Source organism: Callospermophilus lateralis, chromosome 15, assembly GCF_048772815.1.
Source record: "Callospermophilus lateralis isolate mCalLat2 chromosome 15, mCalLat2.hap1, whole genome shotgun sequence".
In the NCBI taxonomy this organism is placed as follows: Eukaryota; Metazoa; Chordata; class Mammalia; order Rodentia; family Sciuridae; genus Callospermophilus; species Callospermophilus lateralis.
Genome location: NC_135319.1, coordinates 45,170,402 through 45,186,928, shown reverse-complemented (window position 1 = coordinate 45,186,928; position 16,527 = coordinate 45,170,402). Strand labels below are relative to the sequence as shown.

The window sequence follows — 16,527 nt, the reverse complement described above, 5'->3', positions numbered from 1 at the left end:
TATGGATATTCATTATGCTATTCCACTTTTTAGTGTATTTGAAAATTTCATCAGTAAGTGTTAAGCATACCAAGTAATGCTCTAGTGAAAATTCTGGTACATCCTTGTGTGCTGTGGGGATCCTGTCAAAGTCTCCTAAGCTCTGTCCTAGGCAAGATGGAAAGATCTAATGCTTTTCAAACTTCAGATTTTAAATTTAGTTATCCTAAAATAATTCATTTTAGGGGGGATCATAATCACTGATCTTTTATCCTACAGAAAGTACTTAAGGTTTTTGAGTAGTAAGGGTTAATATTATATGAAATTTTGGCATCAGTCACATCAGTTACCTTTATACATATGTATATGCATGATTATGTTATAAAATCCATTTCTTATTATAACTTGTAGGCAAAAAGCTCAAAAATTACTGAATTTGTTTAGTACTTTGCATTGGAAGTCACTGATGTTAGTGCTTTCTTGGGTTACACAGTTTTTGTTTGTTTTTGTTCTGTCTTAGGATGAATCCCAGGGCCTGCCCATGCTGGACAAGTACTCTGCTACTGAGCTGTGTTCCCAGCCCAAGTTCATTTTCCTTAACTTAAATTTATTTGCTTTATTTGGTTATCTGATGGGTGATTAGAGTTGTTCTCATTTTATTTGCTTTGATTTTTTTAGTAACTGTGACTGAAGTTTTACAAAAGGAAAAGAAACAGAAAGATGAGAAGAACTTAATACTAGGTCAAGCTGTGGTGGATCTTCTTCCCTTACTGGAAGGTCAGATATATGATTTTCTCAAAAGCAGAAATATGAAAGTGCATATTTAGAAGCAAAGTGTTGCAAAACACAGCCTAAATGAATTTGGAGGATTTAAGAAAAATATGAGCACATTTATTTCTGTCTGCAACACTAATTTAACTCTTCCTTCTTTGGCTCAACTTGTCTTCTTTTCACAGGAGAGAGTTCATTTGAAATGGTGGTTCCTTTGCATCCTGTGCAGGGCTCACCCTTAGAAACCCCTCGACCAGGTTCTAAGGTAATCAGTTTTAACTCTTTAACATTTCAGCTTTCCATTCAACATAATGAGTCTGTCTGCTTATAAGGCTCAATTCAGTTGAGTCTAATTCATTGGTCACCTTTTTTTTTCCCCACAGCACAATAATGCTAGGTTCTAGAAAACAGATGAATAAGTCCTACCTTCTAAGAGCTCATAATCTATGGATATAACCCAGTGTGATGAAATGGTGGGGGGGGCGCATGTGGGCATAGAGCAGATATTGTTGGTTTTGCCCAGAGTAGATATAAGAAAGGCTTAGCTATGAAAATTCTTCTGAGCTGTGTGCTGATGAATGTTAAAGACATGTAGCCTGACTCTGGCTAAAGACTTCTAATTCAGCAGTTCTATCCCAGATCCCTGTCCTGAATTCTAGAATTCATACTTTATAGCTATCTGCTATATTTCTTTCTAATGTTACCCCATAGGCACCTAAAATTCAACATTACAAGTCTAAACTCAGTATCTTTCCTAAAACGTACTCTTCCTTTTTTCTTAGTTCTTTTGATTGGTGGCATCACCCAGCCATGAAATCAGAGTCCAGGATCTGTCACATTCCTCAGATCCCAACCTCAACCAGTTTCCAAATTCACCTTTCACTAAATCCAGCCTTTTCCATCTCCTAAATTTCTTCATATTCTTCCTGGAATCACTCCTGCTTGTTATTGCCCCATCATCTCGTATCTGAATCATTATCAATAATTTTGTATCTGCCTTTTCCTCTCTCCAGTTTACCCTTCCTACTGCTTGCACAGTGACTTCAAAGTGAATTTGAGGGGCTGGGGTTGTGGCTCAGTGGTAGAGCACTTGCCTAGCACATGTAAGGCGCTGGGTTCAATCCTTGGCACCACATAAAAATAAATAAGTAAAATAAAAATATCAAAATACCTACTATAAAAACTAAAAAAAAAAATTTTTTAAGTGAATTTGATGGTGACTGGACATGTAGCTCAATGGTAGAGCACTTGCCTAGCATGTACAAGGCCCTTGGTTTAATCCCCAGGAACACACACATACACACACACACCACAATGAATTTGATCACATCTCTTATCTTACCCTTCTTAGTATATGGTGTGGTTCATGGGTTCACCACTCTATACAGTGTGTACAGTCTAAACTGTGTACAGGTTTAGATCCAGATGCCTTAGTGGGCATATGACATCTTTGTAATGGGAACTTTCCACTATTTCAACCATATCTCCCAGCACTCCTGTCCTTGTATTTTATGTTCTAAATCCTGAACTACTTCTTACACACGTGAATGGAATACACCATACTGTTTCAGTCTCCTTTTGCATCAACTCTTCTTTTGATCCAGAATTGTTTTATTTTCACATCTTTACTTATCTTGGTTGCAAACTGGTATTCATCCTTTAAAAGTCAACTTAGGGGGGCTGGGGCTGTAGCTTAGTGATCGTTTGCCTAGCACATTGAGGCCCTGGGTTCAATCCTCAGTACCATATAAAAATAAATAAAAATAAAGGTGTTACGTCCATATACAATTAAAAATTTTAAAAAGAGTTAAAAGAAAAAGTTTCAACTCAGATGTCTTCTCTAATTCCTCCCTAGCTCATTAATCAATTATTCATATCTTCCTTGGTGCTTCTCAACTAGAGCATTTTGTATATAGGTCTCTTAATACGAGTTTCATGATGAAAGAAACACTATCTTCATCTTTATATCCCTAGTGCTATAGTAAAGTGAAAACATCTAATTATCAATAAACACATATTTTAAACCTACTTTGTATTATATTCTGTGTGAAAATGTCAGAGATATAGAAAATATTACTATTTTTAATTAACAAATTAATTAACAAAATCCTGTTAATTAAGCTTAACAGTGATATGAGATAATGGGGAAAAAATGAAAGCCAATGGCAATTTTTAAAATGCTACTTGATTTTATTATTTTCTTTTTTATGGTGCTGAGGGTCAAACCCAGGGCCTCAGCATTGTAGGCAAACTCTCTACCACTGAGCTTCAAACCCAGCCCTAATTTTATTCTTTTATAGCAATGCAGTCTTGAAGTTAAAGTATCTGTGGCAGAGCCCTTACTGACTGCAGCACAAGTCGTGGGGAGCAATCTACTGAAGGTCACGTTGGAGGGTGCCTACTCCGTGCCTGAATCCTTCGTTCCAACAGGGACTCAGCAGAACTACATGGTTGGTCTGCAGGTTCCATCACTTGGAGAGGTAAAGCCCTATCACCAGACATTTATATAGCATCAAATGTGTCTACACTCATATGGCTGAGATTCTGCATCAGCTAAGCATTAATTCAAAACATTATTTTATTAATTGCTGAGATTTATTTTAGACTTAAAAATAAAGTTTATTTCTGTTTATATACATATTTCTATATTTATAATTTACATGGTCATTGTATATATTACATATAATTTTTATTAATAGCATATACTTATTGTAGAATATATGTAAGATATTTAAAAATTTCAGTATGTGTTATTGTTATGCATGTATTTTGTGGGTTTTATACAGTATATTTTATTATACAGAGCTTTCTCTTAATTCCAGGTTATTTTCTTAAGCCAAATTTCTAAATGTAAAAACTGGGTATGAGTTAATTTTTGTATATTGTGTTAGGTAATGGCACAACATTATTCTTTTTCATGTGACTATCCAGTTTTTCCATTACCATTGGCACCCTTAATTTTGACAATTTTTGTCAGCATTCTTATTGTTATGAAGTAACAGATTTTCAAAGGCCCTTATCCTGCTATTCGGTAAGTGTAAGGCTTTTATAAAAGATTTTTAAGTTTAACCCAAAGAAATAGAATTATTAAATTTCTCATATGTAGATTTTTTTAAAAAATGTTTATTTTTTAGTTGTAGTTGGACATAATAATACCTTTATTTTACTTATTCATTTTTATGTGGTGCTGAGGATCGAACCCAGGGCCTCACACATGCTAGGCAAGCACTCTACCATTGAGCTACAACCCCAGCCCTCTCATATGTAGATTTTAAATTTTATTAGAGGCTGCAAAATTACTTTCCATACTTGTACCAATTTACATTCCTCATCAACAATGTATAATACTATTTCCATTCATAATTTTGTCAACACTTGATTGCTTTTGCCAATCTGTGGTATTTCGTTGCTTTAATATGCATTTCACTGATTAATTAATTAATTTATTTTTGGTACTGGGGATTGAACCCAGGGCACTCAACCACTGAGTCACATATCCAGCTCTTTTTATTTTTATTTTTTTGAGGGCCTTGCTACGTTGCTGCAACTAGCCTTGAACTTGTGATCCTTCTACCTCAGCCTCCAGAGTTACTGGGATTACAGGCGTGCACCACTGCACCCAGCTTCACTGATTATTAATTATACAAAGCTTATTTATTTTTAAATGTTGGATTTTTCAATTTGCTTTTCTATAGATTGACTATTCTTATCTTTTGCTAATTTTCATTGCAAATAAGCTTTAGATAAATTAAAGGATATGAAAATAAATGCCTATAAAATCATCAGATTTTGTTTTTTCAAAGGATAATTTTTAAACAAATGTAATTGCCTCATATACAAAATGACAGTCTTATCAAAGATTTTATTTAACTAATTAGTAAGGGAATCAGTAGAATGGGAAGAAGTGACCTATGAGTAGGTATCAGGAATGCTGAAATAACTTTTCTAATAATTCAAAACTTATTAGTCTTAGGGTATTAACCAATTACATTGCCACTAGACAAAATGTATATTTGCATAACTATAGACAAGAATAATTTGCATTATCAACAATTTTATAAAAAGTAAAATGGCATAAAGACAATGAAGGGCACATACCCCTACACAGAATCAGATAATCATGAAAAGATATGTTTTGTAATAGACATTCCTGTAATCACTTTGTCCTTTTCAAAGTTTTTTACACTTTTTTCTCATTGTTGTATTTATTCTATAGAAGGACTATCCCATTTTATTCAAGAATGGAACACTGAAGCTTGGAGGGGAAAGAGAAACTTTTCCCCGACCCAAAAAATGGCCTATTGCCAACATTCTGGCTCCAGGAGCTAATAATATTCCTGATGCGTACATTGTTGGTGGTCCCTATGAGGAAGAAGAAGGAGAACTCAACCACCCTGAGGTGAAAGTGAACAGGTTTTTGTGATAAACTCAGGGCATTTTGCGAATCACTAGTTTATGTGCATCTGTCACTTATCAAAATAAAAGAATTATATATCAAAACACTTAACTATCTAATTCTGATGGGAATGTCCCTTTAATGTCTATGTGTGGGGGGATGCTGGTGATTGAACTCAGGGCACTCTACCACTGAGCTATATAGCCCCAACCCCTTTTTTTATGTTTTATTTTGAGACAGGGTCTCAGTGAGTTGCTCAGGCTGGTCCTGAACTTGTGATCCTCAGCCTTTGAGTAGCTGAGATCACAGGTGTATGCCACTGTGCCCAGTTTGATTTCTTAAGTCTAGCAAGTAATTTATGTCAAATTTACTCTTTGTTTTTTGAATACATAATAATTCATTCACAGTTTAAAGTAAAAAATTCAATTATATACAGTGAAAATCTCCCTCCTAGTCTGTCTCTTCTCCTAAACCCTTCTCCTATCCCATTACCTAGTCACCTCTATTACAGTTTCTTGTGTTTCTTTCCAGATACTTTTTATACATATAAAAGCAAATAGGGTTGGGGTTGTGGCTGGGTTGGGATTGTGGCTGGGTTGGGGTTGTGGCTCAGAGGTAGAGCGCTTGCCTAGCATGCGTGAGACACTGGGTTTGATCCTCAGCACCACATAAAAATAAAGATATTGTATCCACCTATAACTAAAAAATATTAAAAAAATAAATTAAAGCAAATATACAAATGGTCAAAGGAAGATTAAAGACAGAAGCATTTAGAAAATTAAGGGGAAATTTTCCTTACATAGAATAAAAGGGAGTCAGATTTCAGAAGGACTGGCTCACCAGATAAAAAAATAATAAGTACTTAAAAGGGAACATCACAAAATTACTAGGGTCGCCACAGTTACAGTCTGTTCATGATGAAAAACTCCAGTTTTTTCACTGTTTATCAGATTTAAAATGGTCATGAAACATCCTCAGAGATTGGCACAGTGAAAGGGATGAAATTGTTTTTCTTTAGTAAATCCAGATTCACTGGAAGTATTCATAGTCTTACTATTTTCAGAACTAGAATTAGTCAGGAAGACACTGCTATTATTTCTTAGGATATGAAGTGTTTCTGTTTTGTTAAACTGGGGATAGGAAGTGCTTACTCATATTGAGAACAGGGGGAATATAACTCTTGCCTCATACATTCTCATACACTAATACACACGTACCTGTGCTGCTTCCCCATCATTTGTTTACACAAATGTAAAGGTGTGCACAGTTACACCATTATGCAGGTTGCTTTGTTTCACTTTATCTTGGACTTTTTTTTTATATCTCTACATAATGAGCATTTCATTATTTTTCTTTCTTTTATGAACTTGCATTATGTTATGACATTGTTTGGACATAGTTTAATTTATTTAGTTTCTTATTAGTGAACATTCAGGTTTTTGAAATTATTCTTTCTTTTTAAAACCTATTTTATTACAACACATAATTTCTCAGTGGCATAGAAAATAGTGTAAATACACTTGCAAATGTTTCTTTTACTAGCTGATAATCATTAGGGGAATTATTCAATAGTACAAGTTGTAAAATGAGGATGGTTGAAATTATTACCTGACTGTAAATATTTACAACAATACTGATAAAACTAGCAGTATTTAAAAAATATTGTGCAGTATCTTTTCTTATCATTGTGGTAGGTGAAAGTTTATATTTTCCTTAGATTTATATTTTAATTTAGATCAACTGTCTTATTTATTTATTACCAGGGACTGAACCCAGGGGCATGCAACCACTGAGCCACATCCCCAGCCCTCTTTATATTTTATTAGAGACAGGGTCTCACTGAGTTACTTAGGGTTGCTGAGGCTGGCTTTGAACTCTTGATCCTCCTGCCTCCGCCTCCTGAGTTTCTGGATTATAGGTATGTGCCATCACACCCAATTTAGATTAGCTCTATTGTTTTAGATCTTTAGATTTTATATTATGTTTTAATTTAGATCACTAGTTTTCAACCCTGATTGCACATTAGAATCACTTGAATCCTTTAAAACTATGGAAATGGCCAAGCCTTAAACCAGATGGATTATATAAGAATTTACTTTTAAGCCAGGTGCATGGGCATAGCCCATAATCCCAGTGACTTGGGAAGCTGAGGTAGGAGGAATGCAATGCCAGCTTCAACAGCTTAGTGAGGCCCTAAGCAACTCAGCAAGATCTTGTCTCTAAATAAAATAGAAAAATGACTGGGGATGTGACTCAGTGGTTAAGTGCCCCTGAATTTAATTCCTGGTACCAAAAAACAAACAAACAAACAAAAAAACTCATCCAGCTTCCACAGGATTTTAATATACATCCCTGCATAAGGATCACTAATTGAGGTGATGTGAATAAATATTTTGCACTTAGTACTGGATTGATGTATAGATTATGTAAGTAATATACCTTACCTTCTCTATTAGTAAAATACCTGAAAAATTTAAGGTGGTGGTAGTAGCTATAATAGTGGTCATACTTCATAGTAGTTACAGTGGTAGTAATAAAATATTGCAATCAAATCCATTACAAGAATGCCCCACAGATTGAGTAGGATGAAAATGTGACACACATGGAATAAAATTATTCTTATTATTTTATAGGACAGAGAATTTAGGAACCAAGCAGAGTACACAAAGAAAAGGATTATTTGGGACTTGGAAAGTCGCTGTTACCTTGATCCTCCTGCAGTTGTCAGGTAGGAAGAGAAAGATCATAGGTGGGAAGACACCTATGTTGAGTAAAAATGTTGATTTTACTTATATTTGAGTTAAGATGATTTGAGACTTTTTCTTGCTCATATCTATAAATAGTTAAACGTTGTGTTCATCTGCTAATAACAGATGTACCTCGTAATGATGGCTTAACCAAGATGTATGTTTATTTCTCTTTCATATAAAAGAAATCCAGAACTGGACTGTAGTGGCTGCACAGTGTTATCAGAAATCTAGGCTTAATCTTTCTTTTTGCTTTACCTTCTTTAATATGTGCCTTCCATCTAAAAGTTTGTCTTATGGTCCAAAATACTGCTAGAGTTTCAGCCTGCACATTTATGTTCCTGGCAGAAAGTTGGAAGAGGGGAAAGGCCACAGGATTTTAAGGAGGTTCTATAAGGAGGTCCTTCTTAGTCCTCTTTATAGAACCTCCCTGGAACCTAGTAACCTCTGTTTACACTTCTTTGGCCATCTCTAGATGCAAGAAAGGCTAGAAAATAAGTTGTTTTTATGGATATATTGTCACCCAAACTAAATCAGGATTTAATTACCAAAGAATAGGACACTTGATATTGTGTAAGTAACTCTTATTTTCTGTCAGTAATTTAGTGTTTAGGGAGAGATGAAAAATAGAGGTTTATCAATATATGTATAATCTGAATGAGCATCTTTGACCTTTAAAAAATTGGTGGCTTTTTTTTCTCTCAATACTTAAAAATTTTTCTTCACTTCTTTCTTTGCATAGTTTCTGAAGAGAAGTTCAATATAATTCTTATCCTTATCCCTTTTTTAGGTATGGGTGTTTTTTTTCTATCTCTAGTTTGTTTGTTTGCTTCTTTTTATTTGAAATCATGCAGACTGTTTTTCCCGTAGACTGTGTTTTACATTAGAAATCAATCACCTTAATATATATATATAGAATCCCATCCCCATGACTTAGCTACTTCAAAATTAAATGGCACACTTATAAATATTTGTGACATAAAAGAAGAAAGCCCATGAAAATTAAATAAAAACTGTTTTGAACTATGATAATAAAAGCTTAAAATATCAGAATCTCTGGAATAAAATAGTATTCATATATACACTTATAACTTTTAAAGTATTTGTAACAGAAAGAAGCTAGATAAAGAAGCTAGATAACAGTCATATTTTCAAATTAAATTGTAGGAAAGAAAAAATAAGAGTAGGAGCAGAAATATGTGAAATAGAAAAGAAACAATACTACTAAAAGTTGATAAAATTCTAACAAGTATAATCAAGAAAAATATCATTGGAAAGGGAGCTATGAAAACAATCCTGCAGATCCCAATGGGTCTGGAGGCTGAGGCAGGAGGGTCACAAGTTCAAAGTCAGCCTCAGCAATGAGGAGGCACTAAGCAACCCAGTGAGACCCAGTGTCTCTAATAAAATACAAAATTGGGCTGGGGATGTGGCTCAGTGGTTGAGTGCCCCTGAGTTCAATCCCTGGTACAAAACAAAACAAAATAAAACAAAACAACTCTACAGATAGTAAAAATGTATTAAGTTCTTTCTTCCAAGTGGTCTAATCTGTCGGTCTAATCTGATGCTTTCTACTGAATTTTAATTTGTTTTATTGTTTCCTTCGTTAAGATAATACAACAATTGTATAATTACAATTATATAGCTTACATAAACTTGGTCTATTTTAAAGGATCAAAACCATTACTTGTCACAGGGCTGGGGTTGTGGCTCAGCGGTAGAGCGCTTGCCTTGAGTGTGCAAGACCCTGGGTTCGAGCCTCAGTCCCACATAAAAATAAATAAGTGAAATAAAAGTATTGTGTCTTCCTACAACTAAAAAATAAACATTTTAAAAAAAAACCTTACTTGTTTATACCATCCATGTGAGTGATATGTTTTCTCCCATTCTTTCACCTTCAGTCTGTGGATCTCTTTGTCTATGAGGTGAGACTCTTGGAGACAGCATATTTTTAGGTCTTATTTTTTAATCTAATCTGCCAGTCTATGTCTTTTTAAAAAATTACACAATATCTTTATTTTTATGTAGTGCTGAGAATCAAACCCAGGGCCTCATGCATATAAAGTAGGTGCTCTATCACTGGCTACAACCCCAGCCCTAATCCATGTATTTTTTTTTTTTTTTTAAGAATTTTAATATTTATTTTTTGGCAGACACAACATCTTTGTTTGTATGTGGTGCTGAGGATCCAACCCGGGCCGCACGCATGCCAGGCGAGCACGCTACAGCTTGAGCCACATCCTCAGCCCCTAATCCATGTATTTGATTGATGAGTTTAGGCCATTTATGTTCAAGGTTATTATTGAGATATGATTTGTGTTCCCAGTCATTTAGGTTTATTTCTAGTTTTTAATTTGAATTCGTTTCTCCTTTGGATTGACTATTCCTTTAGTGTAGCTCCTCCCCTTGCTGTTTTTCACTTTTATTAATTTCATCTTCATAGAATATTTTCTGTTTTTTTTTTTTTTCCATGCAATTGGCAGAAGCGGTTTTATTGATTCAGCATGCTGAGGCTCCAGGCTCACTCAGGAAGATAGAGCAGCCCAGAGCCCCGAGCGGAAGTTAAGCAGAGCTTAAGTACACTTTTTTTGGGGGGGGGCTTTGCATACATCAGAACAAATCATCACGGGGCGCGGGAAAATTGAACAACAACTCTGAGACCTGATTAGTACATTCATTGGCGGGAACAGATTGGTCAGTGGTGATTGGTTATTCCTAAATGGGGTACACATTCAAACTGATTGGTTCGGGCCCTGTATGCTCTAGGCTATGAATCAGCAAAATAGCCTAGTAGGGCGTTGTCTTAACTGCCTCAGGGTGTAGCAGAGGAATTTAACTATACCTGGTCCTTCACTTTTTAACTTCAATTTCTTTTACCCTTACATTCCCCACTCATTTTTCCGACTACTTTTAATCTTAAAAGTGATAGATCATATTATTGAGGGGTCTCATTTTTCATTTTTGCCAGTGGAGCATATTGCTGCCTGATTACCATGAGTTTTACTTGTCCTATCTGAGCCTGGAGAAAAGAAACTATTCGGTTAAGCACACAGGGACCCACAGTCAGTAACAGCATAAGAAAGATCAAGGGTCCAGCTAGAGCAGATAGGAATGTAGTTAACCAGGGGGACTGGGCAAACCAAGACTCAAACCACCCTTGTTGAGTTTCCCTCTCTCTCTGGAGTTCTTAAGACCGACACACAACTTGAGAGGGTTACCAGTCTGTTCCAGTTTCCAGCCGGAGTCTGGACAGGGCGCAGGCTTGAGATGGGAGGCGTGGATCCAGGAAGCGATCCCATCTACTTTTACCGCTGTAGGCGTTATAAGCAGCACCTGGTATGGTCCTTTCCATCGGGGTTCCAAGGATGACACCTGATATCATCTTACGTAGACGAAGTTTCCCACTTGATATCAGTGTGGGATTTCCTTGTCTCCAGGCTGATAAGCAGTTGCCAGCCGTTTCCACAGGTATCGCTGGGCATGTTCAAGGGCTTTAAGTTGTTCTTTGCCATGCTTCACATCATCACTTTGGGATTTGGTGTGAATTCATCAACTTTGATATGGTTTGCTTTTTATCATCTTCTGGGAGAGGTGTCCTTGTAAGTAATTAAGAAAGTACTAGTGATGTTACCGCTGTTGACCTGTGACGAGTCCTTGCTTCCCCAATCTTGAAGAATAACACCAAAGAAGCACGCCACGCCGAGGCAAGGTCAGAGTAGAAATTAGAAGTTTATTAAAGGACAGCAGAAAAGACTTCTCCCAGAGGAGGAAGGGGACCCAAGAGGTGGAATCCCTATAGAATATTTTCTTGAGAATATTCTGAAGTGCAGGCTTTCTGGTTGCAAATTCTTTTAATTTTTGTTTATCATGGAAGGCTTTTATTTTGTCTTCAAATCTGAAGCTTAATTTTGCTGGATGTAGGATTCTTGGTTGGCATCCATTTTCTTTTAGAGCTTGGTATATATTATTTCCAGACCTCCTGGCATTGAGGGTTTGGATTGAGAAATGAGCTGAGATCTGAATTGGTTTCCCCTCTATGTAATCTGATATTTTTCTCTTGCAGCCTTTAAAATTTTATCCTTATTCTGTATGTTAGGCATTTTCATTGTAATACAACTTGATGTAGGTCTTTTGTAATTTTGCACATTTGGGAAACCTGTAAGCCTCTTGTATTTGATTTTCCATTGCATTCTTTAGCATTGGGAAATTTTCTAATATTATTTCATTGAAAAGATTGTGCATTCCTTTGGTTTGTATCTACTTGCCATTAATCTATCCCAATAAATCTTAAATTTGGTCTTTTCATGTTATCCCATAATTCTTAGAAGTTCTGTTGATGATTTCTTAACATCTTCTCTCAATGGTCAACTCTATTTTCAAGATTATATATTTTGTCTTCATTGCCTGAGGTTCTGTCTTCCAGGTGGTCTAGTCTGTTGGTGATGCTTTCTACTGAATTTTTTATTTGGTTTATTGTTTCCTTTATTTCAAGGTTTTCTGTTTGTTTCTTTTCCCCCCAAAATCTATCTCTTTATTGAAGTGATCTTTTGCTGCCTGTGTTTGCTCTCTTACATTATCCTTTACTTCATAGATCAGTTTAACTAAGTACATTCTAAACTCCTTCTCTGACATTTCTTCTACTATGGTATCAATGGATTCTGTCTTTGAGGTATCTTGGTTTGCTCGGAGCAATTTGTTCCCTTGCTTTTTTTTTTTTTTTTTAATATTTTTAGTTGTAATTGGTACCATATCTTTATTTATTTATTTTTATCTGGTACTGAAGATTGAACCCAGTACTTCACACATACAAGGCAAGTGCTCTACCAATGAGCTATAGCCCCAGCCCCTGTTCCCTTGCTTTTTCATGTCTGCTTATCTAACAGTATGGACCTGAAGCAATAGTTTTTATCCAGTGTGTTTATAGTGTCCCTGAAGGTTTCTACTACCTCACTGTTTAGGGGGAGACAAATAATAACAACAACCAATGCAAACAATTTACAGCATTAAACCAAATAGTTCCTACTGTGGTGTCTACAGTGTCAATTATCACAGTAAACAGAAATTATATGATCAGTAATGCCTATAATAAGAATAGCAAGTTTGAAAAAGAGTTTTACATTTTCAAATGGTTGACAGGGAAAGAACAGGCGTTAACATTCGGGGTGAATTTGGATCTGATGGACCTTTTAGGATATCAAATAAAGGTCCCAACTCTCCTGTTGGTATACCTAGATAAGGCCTTATCCAATTTATGTCTCCTAATAACTTTTGAAAGTCATTAAGTGATTTGAGTTGATCTACTCGTATTTGAATTTTTGGTGGACGGACCATGGTTGAGGATAATAGAACTCCTAAATAATTAATTGGAAAATTTAATTGTACTTTAAGATGTGATGATTATGAGGGAGGAGGAGAGAAGATAGAAGTAAAAATTTAAAGAAGAGTGAAAGAACAATGAGGAATTGGCTGTTAGCAGAAGAAAAGAGAGAATCAATGGAAGCAGGTAGAAAAAAATACACATAAATTTAACTAAAAAAAATAAAAGAATACAAAGCTAAAATATACTAATCAAACATCCTAGTTAACAAAAAACTAATACATGTAAAATAATTGGCTTCAAAAATGCTAGAGATGAGAAGAAAAAAATAGGAAACTATATAAATATCCATGTACCATTAAGGTCACAATTAAACAGTGAAAAAGAATAATAATTTTAAAAACGCAATGGAAGTTAAAGAATTCTTGCCATTGAAGCTTAAAATTCTCTTCTCAGCAGTTTTAGGTGTGGTCTCCTGGAGTGTGATGCTCCACTCTTTGGATTGTTGGAGTGAGTTGGCAACCCTTAAACAGAATTCCTGGAGGCAGGGTTTAGGCATATGTTGGCTCCAGGCTCTTTGCTGAATGCCAGTTGGTCTGAGGTTTTAAATCTGCACACCTCCAGGGCCCAGTACTTGCGGGTCCAGGCAGGAGGACTTTATACCAGGGCGCACCAGGGTTTCCCTAGTGAGGTGGGGGAGCCAATTCTTACTCCTCTATGATACCTGCAGACCCCACGTTTCATGGTCTTGGGTTCAGTTTCCAAACAATGTCTCCCACTACTACCCTTTCGAGTTCTGACATCTCTCTCAGCCAGTCCTTGTAAGCAGTTGGATTGGAGGGGGGGGGTAGAGCCAGGTGGGTTTCCCTTGTGTAAACCTCTCTCCACATTGGATTTTCTTCTGGTCACTTAAGCGCACACAATGTTGTATAGTATGTGTTTACTGGGTCTGTATTTTGGGACAAACTCATGTTTGCCAGGAGACAGCTTTCTTAGTTACTGGACCCTGCCCCTAAGCTGCAAAATGGTTTCTTCCTTTGTCCTCTGCTCACCACCTAGAGAGATGGTGGCAAGGCATGAAACAACTCTTTGAGATCCTGTCTCTAAATAAAATACAAAATAGGACTGGGGATGTGGCTCAGTGGTCGAGTGCCCCTGAGTTCAATCCCCAATAGCCACCCCACAAAACAAAGAAATGAACCTCAAGTTCTGGCACTTAGAATAATAAACATTAAATATATCCCAGCTCTTAACTATATTAAGATAAAACTTCACACTAAAAACCCTAATTACCTCAATTCCTATTGCCCAATACATAATATCTAGGTTCCAATTAAAATATTAGAAAGAAGGCTAAAAGTGATGAAAAAATAGTTTGAAGAGACAAAGGTAGCCTTAGAACTATCCTCAGATATAAGAATAGGAATTATCAAATAAGAAATTTAAAGTTTAACTGATTATATATGTCTTATATCTGTATTAATATGCATATCTATTTTACTAAATGAAACTGTCTCTGAAAAAAAAAGATTTGACATTGTAAAAGCCTTTAATTATTTTGCAAAATTGCTCTCAAAAATGTGCTGGCAGTCGAGTAAAATTATTTTTATGGAATTGTGTAGATTAGGGGGAAAAAATCACCAACCTAATACAAGTTTTTATTTCTGTGCATTCCATTACTTTTTAGAAGAGAAGACTATTTACCTTAATTCTAAACTATACTAACCCCATTTTTGCACATAATGCTAATGGACTGATTTTTTATTTACAGTTTTCAGAAGCGAATTGTTGATTGCTGGCTTTGGCCTGTAGAGATGATAAGAGTTCCTCTGGTTATTGCACCCAAAGGGAAAGCTGGAAAAACTGAAAAGGTAAATATGTACACTCAGAAATATTTATAAAGTCAGGTACAGTGGCTGGTTTATGTGATCTCAGCATCTGATAGGCTGAAATGGAAGGATCACTTTAGCTCAGGATTTGACTTGGGAAACATAGTAAGACCTCATTGTAAACAAACAAACGAAACCCTTCATATAAGAAATGCTGGCTCAGACTTAACCTGTTTTTCTGTTTCTAACTCTGATACCAAAAGAAAATATGAACTGACTGTGGTTCTTCTCCTGACTTTCCTGGTTTTAGGACTGAAAGTCTCATGTCCCATGAAACCCCTCTGTCCCAGGATTATTTGCCATTGTAGTTGCTTGTTGTTTACTAATAATCACCCAGGCCTTATTTCCAGATATCCTATTTTCCCATAGTCTTTTATCATAGTTTTACCATAAGCAAACCATATGAAATGGCTATTTTTCGAAGTCAAAATACAACCTAGTATATTTTCTGAATTTTTTTTAGACCCACCATCAAAATATTTTAGACTGATAATTAACATAATAGCATTCATAGATTTGCTACTCTTCTGAAAAGATAGAGCTTTGGTGAGCCTAGAACATGTTCTATACTGTTTTATCTGTACATGTCTGATCTTTCCCTCTTGGTCATAAACTCTGTGAGGATAGGGGTCATGTAGAAGTATCTAGATTACGTGGTTGATTTAAAAATAAGCTTTTGCATAGTAAAAATACTATCATTGTAACACCATTTCCCCCTGTTATTATATAACATATATTGGCTAACTTTCCTGAGATTTCTAAACCACATACTATTATCACATGAACATAAAACTTCCGAATCTAGTTTCTAATTATTATTATTATAGGAGGCAAAATCAAAGACCACTTTTAAGCTTGGAATTAAATTTCTTTCAAAAAAATGGATTTATACAGCAAACCATAAAGCTATAAAAAAACAATGTTAAAACTGGGCACAGTGGCACATGCCTATAATCCTAGCAATTTGGGAGCCTGAGGCAGGAGAATTGTAAGGTTGAATCCAACCTCATCAACTTAGTGAGGCCCTAAAACTTAGCAAGACCCTGTCTCAAAATTTCAAAAAGCATATAAAAAGGGCTGCGGAAGTGGCTTACTGGTTAAGTGACCCGTGGTTCAATCCCTAGTACCAAAAAAAAAAAAAAAAAAAGAAAGAAAGAAAAAGAAAAAAAAAAAGACATTAAAACATATTTATTTACATGTTCCTCATCTTTTATGTGAGATTTTAGATCAGGTATTGCAAATATATGATAGATAGTTTTCATCCTTTATTATCTATGGCACATATTGCTCATTGATCAAAGCACTTTTTTGAACCCAGAGGCATACACAGAATTTTTCTCTTCAAAGAATGCTAAAACACCTCTACCAATTGATGAAAATTTGGGTATAAGTTAAAAAGCCTACTGGTCATAATTGGTCTAGATGATT

General features: G+C 35.5%; 1 protein-coding gene across 5 annotated transcripts in view; it reads left to right on the top strand.

The window, feature by feature from the left end:
- The window catches only part of Cfap70 (cilia and flagella associated protein 70), an 88,234-nt gene that overhangs the window by 14,318 nt on the left and 57,389 nt on the right, over positions 1-16,527 (top strand). For all 5 annotated transcript variants that reach the window (XM_076834230.1, XM_076834227.1, XM_076834229.1 and 2 more), the window contains 6 exons: positions 658-756; positions 936-1,015; positions 3,051-3,230; positions 4,967-5,149; positions 7,780-7,874; positions 14,982-15,081. In XM_076834230.1, coding sequence (XP_076690345.1) covers positions 658-756; positions 936-1,015; positions 3,051-3,230; positions 4,967-5,149; positions 7,780-7,874; positions 14,982-15,081 — 737 coding nt within the window. The remainder of the gene's footprint in view (positions 1-657; positions 757-935; positions 1,016-3,050; positions 3,231-4,966; positions 5,150-7,779; positions 7,875-14,981; positions 15,082-16,527) is intronic.